The sequence below is a fragment of the Lepisosteus oculatus genome, chromosome 2, assembly GCF_040954835.1.
Source record: "Lepisosteus oculatus isolate fLepOcu1 chromosome 2, fLepOcu1.hap2, whole genome shotgun sequence".
In the NCBI taxonomy this organism is placed as follows: domain Eukaryota; kingdom Metazoa; phylum Chordata; class Actinopteri; order Semionotiformes; family Lepisosteidae; genus Lepisosteus; species Lepisosteus oculatus.
In genome coordinates this window covers 11650573-11668178 of record NC_090697.1, presented here as the reverse complement: position 1 = coordinate 11668178, position 17606 = coordinate 11650573, and the positions used below count along the sequence as shown (strand labels likewise).

At 46.7% G+C, this 17606-nt stretch overlaps 1 protein-coding gene across 4 annotated transcripts in view; it reads right to left on the bottom strand.

The window, feature by feature from the left end:
• The window catches only part of zdhhc14 (zinc finger DHHC-type palmitoyltransferase 14), a 96563-nt gene that overhangs the window by 42543 nt on the left and 36414 nt on the right, over positions 1–17606 (bottom strand). For 2 of the 4 annotated variants that reach the window (XM_069197166.1, XM_069197152.1), the window contains exon 2: positions 4494–4666. In XM_069197166.1, coding sequence (XP_069053267.1) covers positions 4494–4666 — 173 coding nt within the window. The remainder of the gene's footprint in view (positions 1–4493; positions 4667–17606) is intronic. The other 2 variants (XM_069197173.1, XM_069197160.1) reach the window with 1 other exon arrangement.

The window sequence follows — 17606 nt, the reverse complement described above, 5'->3', positions numbered from 1 at the left end:
GAGGGGAGGAGAAGAAATCGCAATGACCACTCTACAGAAGCCATATCACCTTGCAACTCACAGCTGGCAGCCCACTGGAGCTCAGCGGGTGTGAGCCTGGTCAGTACCTGGATGGGAGACCTGGGAAAAACTAAGGTTGCTACTGGAAGAGGTGTTAGTGGGGCCAGCAGGGGGCGCTCACCCTGCGGTCTGTGTGGGTCCTAATGCCCCAGTATAGTGACAGGGATATTATACTGTAAACAGGCGCCGTCCTTTGGATGATATGTAAAGCTGAGGTCCTGACTCTCTATGGTCATTAAAAATCCCAGGCCGTTTCTTGAAAAGAGAAGGGTGTTACCGGTGTCCTGGCCAAATTTCCCCCGGCCTTCACCAGTCATGGACTCCTAATAATCCCCATCCATGAACTTGCTTCATCGCTCTGCTCTCCTCCCCACTGAGAGCTGGTGTGTGGGGAGTGTACTGGCGCACTATGGCTGCTGTCGCATCATCCAGGTGGGGCTGCACACTGGTGGTGGTGGAGGGGATCCCCATTACCTGTAAAGCACTTTGAGCGGAGTGTCCAGAAAAGAGCTATACAAGTGTAAGGATTACTATAATTATAATTATTCTTATTACAGCCAGCAAGACAAAAAAAAAGCAAAACTTGCCCAAATTTACGACTATTATGGGCAGAGGGCCCCGAACAGCTGGACTCCAGATTCTGAACGGTTACAAACATGATTTCCGACCACTTTTTAAAAACTAGTGGGGTGTTTTTCACACTGGGACGCATGTACAGTAAACACCACAATCTTAAACAATAACAACTTAACAGTTATTAGGGAAACGACTTGCTTGGTAGCAACTGCGCTCACATTTTATTGAGCAGCCATGACAAACAGACTTCCGCTCTTTAATTATCTACGGCATCAAGAGAGGTGGTCATCGGGGGTCTACTGTGATAGTCACAGACGTAGCGGCGGGACCCCCCCTGGAAACGGCTGCGTGCACCTCAGCTGTACAAGCTGTGCACTAGGCGGCTGTGCTGTGAGATGGTCTCACTGGTCTCTTCTACCTGCACACCAGCCCACAAATGTTCAACGGGGCTGCAGGCCGGCAACTAGCGCATCTCCCCTGCTTATTCCCTGAGAGAGCCGCCTGAGGTTGAGCCCTGCACTGCTGGACTGGGGTCATGTTGGGAGGAGCCCCGCAGGAAGGGCGCAGAGAGGTTTCCCAGCAGCTGATCAATACAGAACTGTGAACAGCGGCAAATAAAACTGGAACGCTTTGCAACAGAGCAGTTAACAATTTTTAATCACAGGCGACGATTCATTCCGTACCTATTACAGAACAGCTGCACATCCTACAGGCTGCGTTAAATACAACCATTGGTATTCACATTGCTCAGGTTTTTTTTATCATAAGACCTAGAATAATGCAGTAACTCTGACTCACTGGAGACGAGGGCAAAAATACCACAGTGCTGGAAGAAAAGAAAAGGTCTTCACATACCAGGGTATGAGTAATCTTAACATTTAAAACTTTGAAGGCAGAGAAGGTAAGTGTTCAAACATAAAGCACAGCTGGAGGAGTAAGTAAACATCCTAAATCTAATTTAGGTCTTGCACTGCCTTAGGGAGGAGCTGTGAATTCTTCACAATGGGCAACAACTCTTCCTGGTAGGATCTGCAATTGCACCAGCACAAATATGACCTGCACTGGTGTGATGTGTAATTATACTGGCACGACGCACAGATAGGTCACATATCGCATCACCCAGCACCTCTCTCTGGGCAGTGGTTGTGCAGATGGCCCTCTGGATGCTTGAAAGCCAGTGATATCATGCAAACAACAGGACACACAGGTTGGGAGACAGACTAGAATATCAATGTAGCTCAAAGGGTATGAATCAAGCGCTGAGACCAGCAGACCTGAGAACTCATCAGGAAGCGTGCTGCCTAGGTCATCGTATGATCAACTAGGGAGACTGGCATATCTAAAAACATATCTTAGAGGAAATTATTTTATGTCCTGTTATACACCCCCGCAGGAACTGGCTGACCTTGACATTATTCAGTTATGGATGCCGTAATGAATTGCCTTCGACAAATGAAATGGAAAGAGACGAATGTTCAGGCCCGGGCACTTGCAATACTAGGAAAGTGTACGTCTGATCTGGGAAAGTCACTGGTCCCCTGCTGAGACGCCCTGTTCTCAGACCTGATGTGTAAATAATCCCACAAGTGCACGGGGCCTCTGTTGAGACCCGGGAGCAGCTTCATCACTGCAGCCAGGTACATACTAATCCCCTCAAAACCTCTTAAAAGTCACACCAGAAAGCAGGCACAATCCAGTCCATCCCAAACTCAGTAGGAGGCTAAGAAAGGCACAGTGCAGGAGTAACAGGCCATCCACCTCCACAGACCTCTTCAGAAGTCGCTGACAGGCCTGGGCTGGGAGTCGGACTTTGATTTCAGGGGCTCCTCCTGCCTTGTTACCACCCGTGGGCCTCTTCAAGGCAAGCTGCCCCAGGCACAGAGCAGCCCTTCTTCCTACACAATAGCGCACAAAGGTATTTCCTGTAGTTTAGATGTGTATTGTCGCACAAATCGAATGAATTAAGGGTGTATGATTACAGATGGTGGTGTAGTTAAATGGCTGGGGAGACAATCTCACCTCCAGACCACAAGAGGGCACTATATTTTTGGCCCTGACTGTGATTGTGCCTTTGCCATAGGGTGTAGGTAAGTAAATTTTTTTCTTTTCACCGCTGCTGTGGTGGACAGTACAACAGGAAAGTTCAGAGCTTTTCTTTAATTTGAAGAAACCGATTTGCCTGTTATGTGGGTCTACAATTATAGCAAAATTCATCAGCGGGCCAGACATGGCAAGGCACCATAGACTGATAGATGTAAGGCGCACGTTGAACACCTTATCCAAACAATTTCCTCTTTCTTTCAGCCAGTCATAAATCATACTCTAGAATGAACAATTCCCTAGTTACACCCTGTGGTACACAATGCGGAAAAGCAATCCGTATCGCCATCCAATCACAGAGCTAAATCTAAGAAACCTTTTTGTGCGCCACTGGCATTTTAACACTAGACTACTGCAAGATAAGACGCCTTGGATGCTGTTTCAAGACATGTTGGAGGAACTTCTTGATTTTAACAGTGGCTTTGCTAACGGACCCCACATTCTAGGAGATCACAGCCATTAAAGCTTCATGGAGGATCATTCTACGGTGTTTGCTTCAGACATGCATAAATCGCATCCTGAGAAACATTACTGATTTTCTGGAGCCACACCTTTTCTGGTGCCACCGCACTGGAAATTAACCAAATAAAAAAAAAAAGAAATCCATTGCTTAGTCATTGTGACAAGTTTCGGATTCCTAGAGCTAGTCAAAATTCTTATCTTCATGGCAGCTGACCCAGACACTTACTACTTTTCAGACTCTGCAGTAAGGAAGGTTTTGCAGACAATCCTGCTGTTTGACTTGCAAAGGTTGATTCAATGACAGATTCCGTACAGTCAAACTTCACATTGTGCACGTTTTAATCTACAGTATATGATGCAGTCTGGATATTCCGTACGATCAAGGGAAACGCACTGATCAGCAATCACTTTATTTACCTAGTCTCCTTCCTAGAGGCAGCTGTCCGAGAAGAAGGAGCTTGTTCCGCACCCGAGAGCTCCCAACACTCATTGCTTCCCTACTGAATTTCATCTGCCATTTTGGTCACTAGTCCTCATGATACTTAAGGCCCCTGAAGAAGGATCTTTTCAGAGAGAGGTTACTGCCACCATTGTATTCATGATGGTGCCAACTACTGTTCATCTGCAGTCCGACCAGACAGCCAAGTCTGAATCACAGTCTAGCAGGAACACAGAATGTGAACAGGGAATATCCCTATTTAGAATAATGGACAGACAAGAAGAGACCTGTTTCTAGACCTTAAGATCTGCAGTCCCAAAATGTGTGAAAAATGTGCCTGCAGTGCCCTCTGGACACAATGCATATAAGGGACTAGGAAACCTTCATAAGATACCTTCTACAAGAGGTCAGATCACTCCGTGTATGAAAGTGGATAGGGTTTTTGGTGGCGGAATTTCCATTATCCTAATAATGTCTAAAGAAATGGCCTCATTTGCAGCTATCAGAGATGGACTGCGATGTCTCCTCACAGATTTTCAGATAACAGCACAGCAGTGTGGCGTAGTGGGCAGGGCAGGATACTCATAACTAGAAGGCTGTGGGTTTAAATCTCAGGTGAGGCTGACTGACCCTCAAGTTCCTTCACTCAGGGTGCGTCAGGAAAAAGACAGCTCAGCTGCATGAATGAGCACACACTTTCTGTAACAGCTTGTGTAGGGTACACACCGTACCGAGATCCACACTTTCCCTTTTCAGACAGATGGCACAGAAATAACACACAGCACAGAAACTGACATTTTGCAGTCGCAGACAAGGATTCGGAGACGTGAACGTGCTGACATGTGGACAGACAGACCTTCAGTGTTACCTATTTGTCTTTCCAGGTCTGCGGCTTCATCAGGGGTGGCCCGGGGCAGCACGCCGGGGTCACTGAAGCTGGTTCTCAGCAGCGTGCCCATCACGAAAAAGAACAGGACCCCGCCGATCACAGGGACAGCTGGGGTGATGTTCGTCGCCAGGAACGGACAACTGGAAAAACAAGAAGAAGGGGGTCATTGTAGCTTTCCATCTGCACGACAGCTGAAATGTAAGGTTTAGGTCGCCAGAAAAACAGCAGAAGAATGGCGAGTGCCCACGAATTTGCAAATTCAGACCAAACGCACACCATATACAGAGCCTCGCTGCCTCGCAGTGACTATCCTAAACTACAGTATCTTAGATGTTTAATTCGTAAATTCAATTCTATCAAGCCTCCACTCACTCAGTTTTCACTGTGTACTTACAAAAACTAATGAGCACCCCACCGTGAAGCTCTCAATAGAATCACTAACACATGAAAACAAGGTAATTTATAGTTGGGATGAGACCCCAGTGAGAAACCCTAATGCCGACTCTCACGCAGAGAAGTATTAGGCCTAATTGCCATGTTACACACAATGACATTACTCATCTCCATGCAAGCGGAGCTGTGGTGTTTCAGGGAGTGCCTGAAATGAGGTGTATCGTGACGAGCAATAGTGCTTTCACTGCATAAAGCCAAGCCGCCTGCTTTTATCCCTGACCTTCGCATCATTACACAACTTCTTCCTCAGACGCTCACTCTTGTGGACACGGCTTCCCCCAGCCTGCCTCGGCCTCCCTTCTCCCCCTATCTGACATAATTAGAGATAATTTCCTTAATCCGTTTATTTTCTGATCTCGCAGGTGCCGATTAGTGTAATCACATTACTTTTGATACACTAAACCCTCCCAAGTCAAATTCAATTAAGCTATAAAGGGCAACACGAGTTACTGAACAAGAGCGTTCCTGGAAAGTGAAAACGAGCCTCCAGCTCTCTATCTGGCTCATCCTCAAGAGCAGGACAAGCCCTCTTTCATCCTGCAGGATGAAGAACACATCTCAGATGCCACCGTAAGCGCTTTCAAATCCAGTCTCCCCCTTTTTGAATTCACCCCTTCCTGTTTCAAACAGCCATGAACCCAAAATTTAAACAGAACACTCTCTATTAGTCCCACATGCAAATACCATATTGCACAAAAAATGTTTTAGAAATCCTTTACAGCCTTAAAACAGCATTATTTGGAACTCCAAAAGTGTGGCCTTGGCAGTGTCACTACCTTTGGTATAAATTCCAGATTGTACCTGTTAAAACAGGTTTACCCTACCCAGTAAGTTAAAAACAGTAGACAAAAATAATCTGTATGAGATACATGTATCCTCCTTCTAGTCTACAGGGTCTGGTGCCATTGGATTTTCCAGGTTCAATAACTTGCAGGATCTTTTCAAAGATAACGTACATTGCCTAGTATGAAATAAAAAAAACAGCTTCACGAAAAAGGTCGCAGGTTCACTGTGAACACGCATGTTCTCACAGGAAGATTAATAATGGCACAGAAAACCGATACGCTCAGCAGGAGTCTATGCAGGTGCTAAGAAAATAATTATGCGTAGAGTTCTGGGAAAAGAAGACAAACTTCTGAGCCAGCAAACACCTGTGGCCGTTTCTTCTTACGTCAAGTCTCAGTTAACACTGGATTTTCCACAACTTACTGCAGCTGGAGGAATGGTCTATTGAACCACTGTGAGTAAGCACTCTAAAATATTACATAACGTATACTGAGAGGACTGGATGGATATTGTGGGGGCAGTGGGAGGGTCTGTGGCTGGAAGGTTTCCGGTTCGTATCCCGCAGCCGGCAGAGTAATCCTAGACCGTTGGGCCCCTGAGCAAGGCCCTTAACCCATGCTGCTCCAGGGGTGCCGTATAAATGGCTGACCCTGCTCTCCGACCCCAGGCTTCTCTCTCCCTGTCTGTGTGTCTCATGGAGAGCAAGCTGGGGTATGCGAAAAGACAAGTTCCTAATGCAAGGAATTGCATAGGGCTAATAAAGTGATCTTATCTAAATCTTACTGTACACCAGTTTGAAAAAAGCACAGATCTGATGAGAAAGGAGGGGAAAAAAAGGGCAGAAAGTGCACATTCCATTATGCCATCGTGGTGTCTCAGGGTTTAGGCCAAAAGCTACTTACTTTGAACAGAAAGAAATGACAGCAGCCACTAATGGCACACTTAAGTAGCAATAACTGTATCGATCTGTGCTTTATGATGTAATGCAATGCAACATGAATTTATTTCCTGGAGCCTGGCGCTTCTGGTGCAGGACTGGCCCTCTTGACAGTTCCGGGGGGGCGGGACAGCAACCCTTCTCTGGCCAATTGCTCACTTTTATAAGAGAGCGCCACTGGACGGCAACAGCGGAACAGGCACCCTTTCACAGCAAACCTGACAACCTTGCGCAATATTCCCCAAACAACAAGGCTTCGGTTACGTTTTTCATTTTATTTTCAGAAAAACGAAAGGCTTTGCTTGCCCCCGAAAGGGCTCAACCTTGCCGACAGGGCGTGAATGACTTCATCCTGACAGCCGCTGCAAGAATCTGGCATTTGCAAATTGCACACAAGGGCCCAAGGAACCCTACAACAGTCCACACAGTCTCAGACCAGCTTTCATCCTTGCACGAGTGATGTTAACCTCCAGCAGGCGATCTTCTGTAGCCTGTGATTCAGCACGGCTGTAACCGGCTGTGCTGTCCTATGAAGGCGGAGATGCAGGTTTGCCACTGAGGAGTCTGGATTCTGATGCTCTGTTACTCTTGTGGCTCCTGCAGTAAGCTCTGCAGTCCCCAAACAGTGGTTTCTGTCCACTCAGTAGCGATGCGCGGGTTGACTCACACCCGTGGGCGGGCTCGGGTTAAAATAAAAAAAAAGATTTGAGATCGGGTCGGGCGGGTGCGTTTTCGTTCCGCACAACCGCGGGCGGGTGCGGATCAAAAAAAAAAAGCCGACCCGCGCATCACTACCACTCAGAGAGAATAGCAGTTCAAGTAGGGAGCTGTGTCACCATGTGTGGGCCGCAAGGGAACAAGTACAGGTTTATTCCACACCCGAAGAAGGCTCCACAGCTGAAACGTTGTGTTTCCTCTCTTTTCAGCAGGGAATAAACCCTTACTTGCTCCTGTGCACTCAGATACAGTGGTGCGTTGTAGCACCAGCGCCCAGTCTGACCCCTGCTGCAAGCCCAGGTCTGGCAGGTGGCCTCCCCATTCATAACATAACATCCCTTTATTAGCCCTATACAACTTCTTGCATTAGGAATTCATCTTTTCGCATACCCCAGCGTGCTCTCCATGAGACACACAGACAGGGAGAGAAGCTGGGGGTCAGAGCACAGGGTCAGCCATTGTACAGCACCCCTGGAGCAGTTGGGGTTAAGGGCCTTGCTCAGGGGCCCAACGGAGTAGGATTCCTCTGCCGGCTGCGAGATTTGAACCAGCAACCTTCCAGCCACAGGCGCAGATCCTGAGCCACAGGGCCACCGCTCCGCCCTCAGGCGCTGTGGTCGCGGTGCTGCTGTGCAGTCAAGCTCCACTGGGATGCAGTTGGTATTTTCAGGTAATTCTGAGCTACTGTTCAAACAGATCAGGCTCCTCTTGGCGCTCTGAAAATCCCTTCTGACATGACTGCAGGTTTTTGCTTCTCCTCTCTTGCCTCCGGCCGCACTTACGAGCTCCCTCCTCATCCGCCTCTCCTTTCCTCCTGAACTCCTCCTCCTCCTGAGGCGAGTCCCAGACTCCCTCACCTCGGCTCCAGCAGCTGGGCTCACAAGCCACGCCAAGACCCGCAGGAGTGGACGTTCTGGCGTGCCGTCATCCCTGTTTCTTAAAGGAGCTCAAGTAGGCTGCAAATGAACAGCTTAAAGTTTATTCCATGCTGAAAGGAAAAGAAAAGAGACCCGACGTTTCGGCTGTCGAGCCTTCTTCACCTGAAGACACACCTGAAGAAGGCTCCACAGCCAAAACGTTGGATCTCTTTTCTTTTCCTTTCAGCATGGAATAAATCTTTACGTGTTCCTTTCCATCCCTGTTTATTTTTTTAACAAAATCCAGCGCCTCAAGACGTAACGGTTCCCTTACATAGCAGATCTTGGATGACTATCCACTTTTTTACACACTGCTGCCTGCTACTCAGGTATTTATGAGGTCTATTTTTGGAAAAACAATCATTCTTGACCAGACCACAGAGAAACACCCCACTAAATCACAACCTCTGTGACACTGGATCCTTTATAAACCTTTCCACACCACGCACAGCCTAATGAGAACCAAATTCCTCTTCCTCAAGTCCTAGATGCAGGAACAATTCTGGTTCTGGGCACCCGAATACTGAACATTCACATCACATCAACCAACAGAGACTTTAGGTCTCTGACATCATCTTGTGCTTTATTAATAACTGCACAGGCATTGACGCGCGGACAGACGCTGCAGTAGCAAGCACAGCACATCATTCTGAACACACTAAACCTGGACTGAATATTAAGGACACCAGAAAGTCAGGGTAAACCTCGTACCCCCTAATAACCAATGACGGAAAACAACAGATCGCTGGCCCCCTCACCGCTGACCGCACACTTCTTCACCCAGAAACCACGAGGCACGTCTGAAAAGGGCTCGCGAGCCACAGGAGGCTGCTCACATCATCACACAGAGATACGCTCGCTCCTTTTCCAGAAGATAAATAACTGAAAATTAATGACAACAGCTATACATTGTAAATAGGAGCACAGCTACCGATACCACAAAAAAACACCAACATGTGGAATTCAGGATTAATTCAAGAAACAGCCGCATGATCCATTAACTACAAGCCAAGCGGCCACAGTGCCGAACGGCATTCTTCTGGTTGTCACCTTTCTCGTGTCCTTACGTACACTGCAGAAAGTGATCTTATTCCTCCAACCATCCCCAGTAGCTTGACCGAGATCACGATAACACGTTTTCCGCGTTCTGCATGTTGAAGTGACAAACGCAGGCAAGCCACACAACTGTGTTAACCGCACTGTACCGAGTTCCGAGGGGAATGGGTTTCTCCAGCTCTCTTCATGGGCAGCGGGGGCCCTGTGTGCAGGAAGGATCTTTGCCGCAGTGATCAGGGGAACGTGCACAGCTCCCTTCCTTCTATCTTAACATCCGCAGTTTGCAATTTCCGGTGCCGCGTCTTTAGTTGCTTGCCAGGCTGCCTGGGATATTTACGGCACCCAGCATTTCCCACAATCCCGGCTCCCACCTTCCCTCGTCCATCCCCCGAAGGGACTCTCCTGGAGACAGGCGGTCTCACTGATCCCACAGAGTGGATGTCCCCGAAGACTATTTACAGATTTGCAGCCGGTCCTGTGACTGCTCTGATGACGGCAAGACTTCGGGATTGAAAAACACGCCTGAAAACCTCCTGAAATGAACAGAAGTTGTGTTCAAGCCCACCTCAAGGCCCGGACGTGTGCTGTCACACGCTAAGGCACAGGAGGCCAGGGCGGTGCCACACTGTCTTTCCAGATTCATCACCAAGAGCCTTCAAGCTCTCGAGAACAACAACAACAACAACATGCACCACGCAGAGCCTAGACAGGAAACTCTGAAGTGGGGAAAAAAAAACTCATTGTGTAAATTAAGGTCAGGTCACAAGAAATGGAAAAGACGACAATAAGTCATAATCTTTCACCTGTCCATTTTCTAACAGCTTCATCCAATTTAGGGCCGCAGGGGTGCTGAAGCAATGGCGAGCCATCCCAGCAAGCAACGCGCGCAAGACTCACAGACACCAGGAGCGATTTTCCCTGAAGCCCATAAACTACCAGTCTGTCTTCAGTCTGTGGGAGGAAACCCACACGGGGAGAACATACAAACTCCACTCAGACAGCACTCCTGGCGCAGAATTAAACCCAACCCTACCCACTGCAGCTCCCCAAGTCATAGCTATATATCGGTACAAGAAAGTGTTAAAGAAGATGATGTCATTATTGACTGCATTAAGAATCATGCTTAAGATATTACAGAGTAACATCTGGAAAATGCCAATTGACACAGTAATGCAATCGATTTGAAAAGCTCAAAATATGCATGCCACAGGAGGCTAAAGCAGAAAGATCAAGGGCAATGTTTATTAGTGTTGTTAATAATACTGTTTACGTAAAGAGACATTTGAAAAAAAGTCAAGACTATTGTTCACACGTACTTTAGGTAAAAAAGATAAAATCACTGCAGATTCAATTAATTTGTTTTAATTACGGCAATACTGGGAAGTAATCAGAACTATGATGGGAACAATTTATGCAAATGGCAAACAAGACTGCTTGAAACCCTTAGCAGCTTCACAACCATTATAAATGGCCACTTCATTTGATATTCAAAATATCCGCAAAACTAGGACTGTTGTGTTTAATTAAATCTCAGAACTTAAGCCTTTTTCCTTCAAAGCCTATACACGGAGATCATTTTAATCAAAATTGCTAATTTTCATTTTATTTTGCTTAAAGCTAGTTTTTGCATAAAAGAAAGAAACACAGTAAAATCCTCACTTCAGAACGATGACCTTGAAATTTCAGGCCCCGAAGCAAACCCCACACACACACACAAACCTGTCAGTAAGGAACCGATCCACTGAAGTGTAGGCAGAAATAATCAAAGACTGCTAGCTACACTGCAGCTTAAAAGAAAACTCTGTAAATGCTAAAAGACAGCCTGGAATCACACAGGCTTAAATCTGCTGCTACTGAATTGTTTTCGAAAACAGATTAAACGAGACACTGCTTGGTGTATGTTTTTGGCTAAATACTGAGCATGTGCAGATAACTTCTTTCAGGTTTAGGTCTCGCAAGGTCAACTGTAGCTGAACCCAGTGGTACAGACCCACAGCCCTTAACCCAGAGTTCAATTAGCCAGACCACCCATTGCTCTAATTCAATTTTCCTTTAAGGGACTGTGGCACTAAGCTACAGTACTGAGAGGCAAGGAAAAGTCCGTTACGGGGACAAGGCCTGATTGTTGCTGGATTTGCATTTCAGTGCGGAAACACACTGCACCCTGTTGAAGAGCACTCGCAGACTGTGAGCGAGGAGAAGGGTCTTTTTTTCAGCTCTTCTGGTCATGTGTGGTTCTTGATCAGAGCGCAGCATTCATAATTGATCAGTCTACACTCCAAGTCCGAAAAACCCGTGGGGGTTACCGGCGATCGCCTCTGGCTTTTGTATCGTTGAAAAGCTCGGGCACGCAGAGCGCAGCAGAAGGCAGAGTCACAGGGGAGTGGGAGTGGAGCGCTCTTTCTGACGTTCTGCTCCACTGCCACCCAGGGGTCAAGGTTCAGGCCCACTGAAACAGATGAGAGGTCTGGCTGCCAGACATGCCTGTGACCAACCTGGCCGTGACAGGAGATTGAGCGCAACGCAGACACACACCAGCACAAAAGATTTCTAAACAAAAGAAGACTCTGACAGGCCACCCACACGGAGCAAAAAAAAAAAAAAAACAACACTTGCAGCAAACAGCTGAAATGCACACCGCCGTAACAAACTACAGAACAGGAAAAACGCAAGCGAGCCAAAATATTTCAAGTAAAAATCACCGTTACGCTCAGAAGAAAGGAAGGCTGCTCACAAGCTCTTGTCCAAAGGTGCCTTCGTAGGTTCTTCCAATGCAGGGACATTCGTCTCCGGTCTACAAGGGCATCTACTCTGATTAGACGGATTTCTCTAAATGCCCAGCTCCTCAAGAACAAGAAAAGGCTCCAGCTTCTCCATTTAAGAAAATATTTCAAATAGGTGATTAATGGCTCAGGGAGAAGGCAAACCAGAAACTCTCCGGCCCTCCGGGACTGAAGATGTGCAGCCCCGGTCTAAGACGTGCTCCTCGCCTCCACTCAAGGACTGTTCAATTACGCCAATCATTTAAAACGCCGCGGAAAGCTGCTCGTGCGGCGCTCTCCACCGAAAGAGCCCGCTGTGGGTCCCGCCGGCACGCGGCTCGGTGCGGGACAAAGCCATCACTGTCCTGCGGACGGTCGGCTCGCGTCCTGGCTCCCCGCGCAGAAGGAAGTGTCAACTTCCCATTGTAAGGCTCCCCTCCGGCTTGCAAGCAGCATGTCCAAAAGACCCGCCACGCCTGACCTCTGACCTAAGAAGGGTCCACCAATGAGGAAAACCCTGGTCAGGGCACGGTCCAGACACCAGCGTAGAACGGGTGCTGACTTACACGTGTGTGGCCGTTAAAACTCCACTTCGGTCCATATCTGGAAAGGCTGTCGAGCTGAGGTTTTGCGACAAGCTGACCAGAGTTTGAAAAAGGAAGGTGGCAGTCCGAGGCTGGTTATTCTTGGCTTTGGAAAGAGATTTTTCAAATTCAGTCGTCAGTGGTTCTCACAGGAAACAAAATAAGTATTTGGTGGGCCAAAGTGTGCAAGGACACAAATCACTGGTGCCAGTGAGTTATACTGCAAACATAGCAGGTCAGTTCTCACGAACATTGATAGTGCTGGGAGTTCCCATTGCTTCTGCCACAGCTACGTCTGGATAAGTGACACGGTTTGCCCCGTCAGATCAGGAAGGCGCAGGGATTGACAGTGGTGTATCAGGGCGTGACATCTTGACTCAGAGCCTTAATCAAGAACAGGGACGCCAGCAAGCAAGGAAGGGCCACATACAGGCGTTACTTTCTGGCTGACGTGCATTGGTCTGGCAACATACCTGTGAAATTGCATAAGACCGTGACCTCCAGGGCCCTTCATCCTGCCACGCCGTACTCTTTGCAGAAAATGATTTGCCGCCACACTTTCAGAGTTGAACCCTGATCTTTCGCTATGGCTGAAGCTTAGCAGACACTGCAGACACTGTCATGGAAATACGGAGGATGCTTTACAGAAGAGTACAGCTTAACAGCACAGGCCACCGGCCTGCTGTTGCACACAGCCATCACTGCGATCCTCACAGAGGGACGGCCGTACGGGTTTTAGAAACAAAAAAGGACTGCAACATTCCCCACAAACACTGCCTGAGCGGGGGGGGGACAAATCAGTGCTCTGAGACTGTGTGAAATGAAACTCGAGCTTCAGATCTGCAAACCCTGCCGTCTCTCGCCATGCGGAGGTGGAGAGTGACAGACTGAGCGCGGGGTTTGCGCTGGGGAGTCTTCAACGTCTTCAGTCAAGTGGTGCTGGGGAGACAAGAATCCATGCACACCAGCAGAGAATTACTTCTAGAAGGAGGCGGATCAACTTAAAAGACCTTCTCTTGGATGAAGAGGTTAAATGAGTCACCTTTGCCGATCTGGCTTGAGAATCAAAACACAAGTTAAACTGAACAAGAGTGTTTGCAGAAGGTGTCTTTATCATGGTGTGTCTCAGGTCCTGTAAAACACTCCCTGGGCAAACACACAAAACGAACATAAGGGTTTATTATTATTTAAAGAAAAATACACTGCAGATACCCTTTTGGCCAAACTGCTACTTGTACAGTATTAACTTGAGGGTTTTTATCCGGCCGGGGTGCTGAGTTTCTATTTTAGCCCTCATGGGTAGCAGACATGCCAAAGCCCTGCAGTTACTGCAAGAGTCCTTTCCTCCCAGTGTCTGCTGTAAACAGGAAGTTTATCTAGATGGCGAACCAGAGCAGTAATCACAATTACATTTTATTTCTCATCGTGTGAGCATTTTTCCATGAAAAATAACTTTTACTCTGCAAGCTGACAGGTCTTCGGTTATCATCAGTCAGTCTTCGGCGTTATCAGAACTACTAAATTCGTTACAAACTTATTATAAAATGCAAACAGGGGCTAATGCAAAATCTTAATCTTCATCTATGAAAAATAATCAGATGTCATTCAAGTGCTTTGAACTCTAAATTTTGAATAAACTACAAAAATGTTCTAACTAATTAACACTAACTGATTCAAAAACAGTTGAATCAGTTATAAACAGAAACAGTTTTGCAAAAGGAGGTCAAATGCCATACAAACAGCTAATTAGCCTGTTAATGGACAGACCTACATTTTTCTGTAGTTCAATAAAATCACAGATTACTGGCAAATCAATACAGGCCTGGTTTCATCTCCTTTAATCTGACAGCTTTAACTTTCCCCTTTCATTCCGATCTGTCATGTATCAAAAGTTTAAGCCTTGCAATAACTTCACATAGCTAGTCTAGAGAACTATGCCTATAGCCTTGTATCTTTATTTTAACTCTGTAACTATTGAGGAGAGTAAAATAAATACATTTAAAAACCCTAAAAAGAAAACCTCTACTGCTCCACCCCCAAAGCATGTTCCTTGGCAAGTTCTGAAATTGAAAGAGGAAGAGGAAGAGAATTAATATTTTTTTAACAACTCTGCATTATTTGTATACCGAAACCACAGAGAGCAGGAACAACACAACATCTGTCACAAGGTTTCTAGTGAGTCTGGAAGTCAACACTGAGCAGTTTGCTGATGAAAAAAAAAAAGAGGAAATTAAGAGGTCATACAGTCAGCTCCTTCTTAGACAAAAGAGACATCACACTTAAAGATTTCCACCTACTTTACTTCCCCATTTCATGTAGAATAACGCAGTCGAGACAAGACGCAAGCCTGATTTCTCCCAAGGAGACAACACCTTCAAACATCAACCCTCATCAAGCCCACAGTATCAAACGAAACCATCAAAACTATTGCATAAAACACTCAGCTCATTTTCACAGACGCCATTACCAAACACAACCGCCAGCACCAGCTGCAAGTGGGTTCACTTCTGAGGCTGAGAACTGCCCAGTCCCTACTGTTTCTTTTCAAAATTTCTGCCCCCCCATCAAATGGATCAAACAATGAAAAAGAACAGGATTCCAGCATTGGAGACACACAGAGATATGACTGTAAAAGAACCATTAGCCACACAAAAAAACTGCTTTTCTCAAGGACTGCAAAAGCAGGAGCGACGGGCACTACCGGAAACTAGGACTGTATGTCCAAATTTCTAATTGCAAAAAAAAAAGACAGCACTACAAAACTACCGCAAAGCTAAAAACTCAATTTTAAGGGCTCATCACGAGTGCCTCGTGATGTTATATCGTAAAAGCCACAGTGGACAAAATTCGCCTGGCAACAGTCAATACGAAGCTGAGTGCTGAGAGGGTGGGCCAGCTTGAGCAGGCCAGAGTATCTGCAGCCTGCACAGACAGTGGTGCCCCCTAGAGTCGGGAGAGTGTCTAGTGTGCAATAAGGTGTGTTGGGAAAAATCCCACATTGCACTCTCTCAACTCTGGTGGTGTCACGATCGTCATCCCTCCTCTTAAGGGTGCTCTGACCCTTTCGTATTTTAGTTGATTTTGTGCACCTGCCCCCTGTTTTGTCTCTCATTATTTAAGCCTGGTGCTCTCAATATTCCTGGCTCAGGATTGGAAGATGGACGCCTGGAAGCCCGCCTTCCAGCGGGTCCAGGAGAGACCCGACAGCATAGGCGTCAGACCAGCGTCCTGACCGTCTGAGTCCGGGGCTCGGCGCGCCTGGCCTCGTTATCCTGTTTTTAACTCCCTGTTCCTTTCCCGGATCCCGTTCTGGATTTTCGCGGAAGCCTGGACCGGCACCTCCGACAGGTGGTCCGTCAGGCTCAACATACCCGAGTTTGTCCTTTCAAAAGAAGAAGCATCTAAAAGATGAAAACTGTATTAATCTTTTAGATGAATACAGGGATTAGAGCAGTAGGGATTAGAGCAGTAGATTCCAAAAGGCTGAACAAGCTCATCAGGAGAGCGAGCTCTGTCATTGGGTCTGACCTGGACCCCTTGGAGGTAGTGGCTGAGAGGAGAATGATGTCCAAACTAGAGGCCATCATGGACAACTTCTCCCATCCCCTCTATGACAGGCTTGCAGGAATGAAGAGCACGTTCAGCAATAGACTGATTCATCCACGGTGTGACAGGGAGCGCTACAGGAGGTCATTCTTGCCGTCTGCCATAAGACTGTACAACGCATCCACCTTGCGTCTTGGCAGAGGCAACAGTGACAGTGACCTGTTTCTGGACTAAACGCATATACACATCTACTGCTACATCTGTTCTCTTTTTCTTTTTCCCGTTTACAACCACTTTTGTGCAATATATGCCAGGGACCTGTGCAATACATTTATATTTATATCTATGGTTACATCTATATTTATATTCATACATGTGATACGATTTTCTGTGTACTGTTCTGTTCTAGTTTGTTCTTGTGTGTCCGGACTGTGAGTAACTCTTGTATTGTATTGTATGTATTGTACTATTATTATATAATTCGTTACACTGTGGCTGTGTTGTGTGTGTTAAGCTGCTGTTGCACTGCAATTTTCCCTCACGGGATCAATAAAGTATCTATCTATCTGTATCTCTACAATGAAACAGGCCTAGACAACTGGAGCCATCGTTTAACATCGCTATCCAAAATGGACGCCAGAACAGAACCTGCACTGCAGTTCGGATGCAGATAAGGACCAAAGTATACAAAGAAATAAAACACCCTGCAGTGAAGGAGCATTCAGATTTTTCAATGACAACCTCACATTCCTCAGCTGTAGCAAAACACCGTCATGCCACTTTGATTAGCAGACCATTCAACTGAATGGACGTGTTTGCATGCCAGCTCTTTCACAGCGATTGCAATGTGAGTTGTTGGGCCCACTTCTCAGGAGCCTTGGTAAACTCGAGTACTCTCCTCCTGCTGAGGAGCACTGTGTGGACGCAGCTCTGGGGCCGAGACCGTCTGCCTGCCACACTTGAATTTAATTAAAGAGACCAGATGTTATCGCTGTTGGCATGCTGGAGGGATTTAAAGCAGTGCCTAGTTTTTGGGGCTCTGTTTTTCGAAATGACTTTTTTGCCTGGTGCCTTCACAGGCTTTTTGAGAGCAGACAGGCAGGCGTCTGTGATCGCTTGGCTCGCCTCCCCTTCAGGTGGAGAAACAAACATGATCTACCCATTAATGCTCCATTCTTTGCTCTGCAGATGGCAAATTTATATTGGAATAAAAAAACAAATTACCACTATTTACACAATATGTTTTCATCGTCTCCAAGTGATCATTCATGGCTGACCGCAAAACTTCTGAGTGACTGTCTTTTGCATAAGCATTTAATCAT